At 45.2% G+C, this 5,780-nt stretch overlaps 1 protein-coding gene across 1 annotated transcript in view; it reads left to right on the plus strand.

The window, feature by feature from the left end:
• Positions 1-688: 688 nt before the first annotated feature.
• Positions 689-5,780, plus strand: part of LOC106821098 (SUN domain-containing ossification factor-like) — a 42,474-nt gene continuing 37,382 nt past the window's right edge. Inside the window, exon 1 of the mRNA XM_014825750.1 lies at positions 689-783. Within this exon, the coding sequence (XP_014681236.1) occupies positions 725-783 (59 nt within the window). The 5' untranslated portion in view covers positions 689-724. The remainder of the gene's footprint in view (positions 784-5,780) is intronic.

Genomic DNA, 5,780 nt, shown 5'->3' on the forward strand with positions numbered 1-5,780 from the left:
TGCGTGCGTGCGCACGTCTACGTGCACATGCATGCACGCACGTGCGTGCATGAGTGTGTGCGTGCGTGTGCACGTACACGTGCGTGCGTGCGTGCATCGCTATTACATGACATGACATACCATATGGACATACTAAACATGAAACATCGCTATTACATCAGTATCATTGAACAACTCTGATTGGCTGATGAATTGTACAACCGGGCGATTTTATCGCCGGCCCCGGACACACTAGGACTAGGCGATTAAATCGGGCGCCAGGCGACTAAATTGGGCGATTAAATCGCCCGATAATATCAAAACGTTTTGATCTATGCGATTAAATCGGGCGACTAAATCGGCGGCGATTGAGTGGACACACTAGGCGATTTCAGCGGCGATTTAGTCGCCCGATTTAGTTGCCCGATTTAATCGCCTAGTGTGTCTGGCCCTTGTGTCAGCGCGTGTGTGTGAGCGAGTGTATTGCGACTTTACCCTCCCCACACTCTTTTAAAAATCAACTACTTATTGCCCCACCCCTTCATTTGAAAATCATGGTTTTGCCCCTTTAAGTTTTATTTTCATAAAATAGAGGAATAGTTGCAATTTACTTTACTTTGCACAAAGTGCTTCAAATGAGCACGGCCAAGTTATGAACTTTACAGTGATAATAGATGGCGCTGACGTAGCTAAAGAATAATTTCGTGTTCGTGTTGTAGGGTTCTTGTTAGAAAATGTTGCAGCAATGGAAATGTCTTGCAGGAGATACAGTTATTTACTTACTTTTATATTGTTGATGTTCAGGTAAGCCTCGCTTATGAGTTTACATTACACGTTGCTGCGATTCGGGTCACAAAATAGGCATTAATTGTAATCATTGTCACTCAATCAGTCTGGCGTTGCATCATGATGTATTCATGATCAGATCGATCCGATCTAGCTCTACTATAGCTCTGGTACTATAGCCCGCGGATCACTGCCGCAGGCAGATAAATGCCTGCGGCAGCGATCCGCGGGCTATAGTACTAGAGCTAGCTCTACTAGTACTAGAGCTAGATCAGATCATGATGTTATGAACAGATTACACTCGCAGCGAGTTTCATTATTAACTACGGTACGTAGGTAAATGTTTACGCCCGTACAGAACCTTTGTGATGTAAGAGGATATATAGAGTATATATATCCCTGTTGTCACCCATACCCTAACTTAATTGTAACCGTGATATTTGTGATGCTTGACCAATCCTTCTGTTACTGTTACTGTTAAGGCTAACTCAGGTCGCCCTTACGACCTAGTCGCCGACAAAATTTGAAGATCGTACGTCAAAAATCGGCCAGATTGCCGATAGAAACATCGGCAACTAAACTCGACATGAGTGCTCTTACGATCGAAAATACGGTCGCCGACTGCGATCGCAGGAATAGAAACGGTTCTATTTCTATGCGGCTGTCGGTCATGGGCGACGTACACCACAGTGGGAAGCATGCCTAGTAATAGGAAAAGGGAGATGTTTTTGCTGCAGACTAGCTCTAGTACTATAGCCCGCGTACATTGACTGCCGCAGGCCTCTGGCCGCTGGCAGTACATTGCCCTGCGGCGGTCAATGTATGCGAGCTATAGTGCTAGAGCTAGCTGCAGACCTGATGTCACTCTGTGATGCTGGTGATCTTGTGACTGCCGGATGACTGGCCTCGTTCCCTAGCCTATCTGCAATCATTTTGCCTATTCTCTCTGTGTGGTACAGTGTTCACGCGACGATGACTTCTGTCTGACCAAAGTACCGGAAATCCACCCGTACACAGCGTTTCCCCTGGCCAAAATGGTCTGTGAGGTGGTGAATATTTTTTTGGTTTGTTTACGTGTTTCAAGGTCCTAGCAAAGCTCGCCCAGCTAGGGAGGATCCGGGTGCATGAGCCCCGGAAATTTGTTGGTAGAAATGGTACAATTTGGTGCATTCTACGATATTTTGGTGCATTGTAAGCACTATTCTATGGAAGAACAATGATTTTCATCAGGGAGGCAGTGTTTTGGACAAATTTCTGTGTGGCAGCTGAGAATTTTGCGCGAGGCGGCCCGTTTCGCTCGTGTCAATGCAGGGGAAACACTGCATACATACATATATGCAAGAGCTAATAATACCTAGAGGTACCCAGTGTAAATTTGCCGAAACCGTGACTCGCGCCTTAGCTCCACTAACGATCTAAGGTTGCCTACGACCTATCCCTAACCCTAGACTGCCGAACTGATCCTTGATTTGGTAGCTAAATAGCATTTCGTATTTAGTTAGCATTATATTTTATTGAAAACGCTTCAAGTGCTGTTGTCTAAGTATAGGGGTATTTCTAACCCTAGCAAAAGAGCATTTCTTGGAGCTAGTAGTAGTAGTTTAGTACTATACTATAGTAACTAGTTGTGAGTAAGTACTAGTCGTAGTAGTACTAGTCGTAGTAGTCTAGTATTATACTGGTATCAAGGATACGAGAACATGGGTCCCAATATTTATATGGGCCCCAATGTATGAACGATGGGCAATAAACAATGGCCAATGTCATTTACATCAACTATGATTATAATATTATATGCAATATGAAATAGGTTCTTAGGCGTCTATGGGTTAGGGTTCGTCATTATTACTAATAGTAATACTATTAGTAAGTTACTAGTAACAGAGTTAGTCATTATTACTATTAGCTCCTGCCGTCCTGGTAGTTACTAGTACTAGTACTAGTAGTGCTGGGGTAACTTAGTATACTACTAGTACTAGTACTAGTAGTAATACTTACTAGTAATTATTGTAACATGTACTTGTAGTAATACTAATACTAATACTAATAGAGTATTCGTAGGTGTGGAATGTATCAAAGTCTAATTTCTAAGCCGACCAGGCTGTGTGACTAACGTCAATACACGTATTCTAACCCTAGCAACTACCACCGTTTCTTGGAGCGTAAATGTTTCTCTGACTCTATTTCGGCCTATAATCACCTGGTAAATGCGCGTCAAATGCCTCATCTGCAACACAGCAAGTACACGAACGACGACCGCGCTCGTGCACAGGCCAACTTGAAACGTTTCAATAAAATATAATGCTTGAAAACAAACACGAACTCTGAATACTAGTAGTAGTACTAGTAGTGGTAGTATTAGTCAGTTACTACAAGCATAGGGGCCTGTGCTGCCGCTGCACAAACACATGAATAAGAGGGTTACACATATAGACTGGTACCGGTCCGACAGTCCAGACGCTTACACTACGTGAGTTGTAGCGACTATGCCGGAGTAAAGGTGCCAAACGGTACCAGCGATCTACTATGCCTATAGATTCGCGCGTTCGTTTGCGCCGTCTGTCGCACGCCATATGTATTACACTCTTCAACCAAAAACAAACAAGAAGAAACTTGAAATGCATTATATTACGGCGCAAGAAGCGTCGCGACTAACTGGAACTTCGATTAGGAGCATTCTAAGAAATGTCGAGCTCCTGGGATAGTCAAACCCGATCGTCGGAAGTGGCAGAAACTGCCTCAATTCAGCGAGTTGGTGCTGCGTTATATATGTTAAACCGATAAGTGTGAAGGAGGGGCAGCAAAGACGTGTTAGGCGCGCCAGCGGCTTCTGGTTGTGCGGCTTCGCGCGGATATCCGGGCTTTTGCAGAATGTCTAAGCTCTACTGTCTATAGCTCTGGTACTATAGCCCGCCGGATCGCCTTGCCGCAGGGCAGATAAATGCCTGCGGCACGATCCGCGGGCATATAGTACTAGAGCTAGCTTCTACATAAGTACTAGAGCCTAGATCAGATCATGATTTATGAACGATTACACTCGCAGCCGACGTTTCGATTATTACTACGGTACGTAGGGTTAAATGGTTTACGCCCGCTACAGAACCTTTGTGATGTAAGAGGATATAGAGTATAATATATCCCTGTTGTCACCCATTACCCATAACTTAATTGTAACCGTGATATTTGTGATGCTTGGCACCATCTTTCTGTTTACTGTTTACTGTTAAGGTAACTGCAGATCGCCCTTACGACCTACGTCGCCACCAAAATTGAGATGCGTACCTGTCAAAAAACCGATTGCCGAGAAACATCGGCAACAAACTCGACATGAGTTCTGGTGGCTTACGATCGAAAATACGGTCAGCCGCACTGCCGATCGCAGGAATAGAAACGTTCTATTTCTATGCGGCTGTTCGGTCTCATGGGCGAGTACACCACAGTGTGGAAATGCTAGTAATAGGAAAGGGAGAGATGTTTTGCTCCAGCTAGCTCTAGTACTATAGGCCCGGCGTACATTTTACTGTTCAGGCCTTCTGGCCGCTGGCAGTACATTGCCTTGCGGCCGGTCAATGTATGCGAGCTATAGTGCTAGAGCGGGAGCTTGCAGACTGATGTCACTCGTGTGATGCTGGGATCTTGTGACTGCCGGGATGACTTGGCCTGTTCCCGTAGCCTATCTGCCCAATCATTTTGCCTATTCTCTCTGTGTCGGTACAGTGTTCACGCGACGCATGACTTCTGCTCTGCTACCAACAGTACCGGAAAATCACCACCCGACACAGCGTTTCCCCTGGCCAAAAATGGTCTGTGAGGTGGCTGAATAATTTTTAGTTGTGAAACTTAGGGAGTCCGGGGGGCGTGTATTTTTACCTGTACAGACTAATTAAATGCGTAAAATCGCCACCACACCATAGACGGTATTTGGGGTTCTTGTATATGAGATAGCCGAAGTCGGTGTCGTTAGTGACAGCGTTAACTGCTGCATTGTCAGGTTAACTTGTGTACTGTCTGCAGTTGCATGCGTGGTACTAGTTTAAAATACACGCGTCGCGATGTCCTGCGTCGATGTCCTCGGTTGAACGGCAATTCTTGACGAATCGATTCCCCGCTGCAAACTTTTTATGCTGTGGTGGAATTTTAACGGGGCGCGCAAACGATTCAAACAGTGGGGGAGTTTTCCCAAACGGGGCGCGCTCGCGCGCCCCCGTTGCGCAACGTAGGAGGAACCCTTGCTAAGAGTGTACAACGGAAAATCCGGGAGGAAATTAGTTGTATTTCACGACATGATATATTCTACTCTTTCTGCGCACGTCTAGAATAATTTTATGGTATTGCATTAGCAGAATTCTTTGCTCTCTAAAACAAGACCAACCGCTCTTGTTAATAACAGACTACTCCTAGGCAGGAGATATTGGCTCGTAAACTTCCACTTCCACAGGCCTCACGGCGCCTTCAATCCACATCAGTTCATCACATCCTACTCCTCCTAAGCATTTTGGCTATGCGTTTCCGTCACGTTGGAGCGCTGATAATTGGATGTCACATGGCCCAATTTTGGTACTTTACTACACATTATATAATTTATTAGTAACTGGCTGCGTTGTAGAGACTTAATTTAGAAACATTGGCCGGCTCCATCATGACGGGCCATAGCCGTGCTCAGGAAAGATAATGTGAGAAAGGGCATTAGGCGATGCCCTTCGAAAGTCACCTATGATAACCAGAAACCGCCGTTTCATTTCATACAACTTATCACGGAAAAACCCGAACTCTCACGAGCAACCTTAGCGCCGCGAGGTAGGATGGGACTGATGTAGGATTTGAGGCCTCGTGCGAAGCCTGTGGAGGGAAGTTACGAGCCAAGTATCTCAGCTAGGGAGTAGTCGTAATTGGCAAGCGGTTTGGTCTTGTTTTAGAGAGCAAAGAATTTCTGTTAATGCAATACCATAAAATTATTCTAGACTCGCAGGCCAAGTAGAATAATCATGTCGTGGAATAGCCACTATTTTCCTGTT

This window comes from Priapulus caudatus, unplaced genomic scaffold, assembly GCF_000485595.1.
Source record: "Priapulus caudatus unplaced genomic scaffold, Priapulus_caudatus-5.0.1 Scaffold58, whole genome shotgun sequence".
Classification (NCBI taxonomy): Eukaryota; Metazoa; Priapulida; class Priapulimorpha; order Priapulimorphida; family Priapulidae; genus Priapulus; species Priapulus caudatus.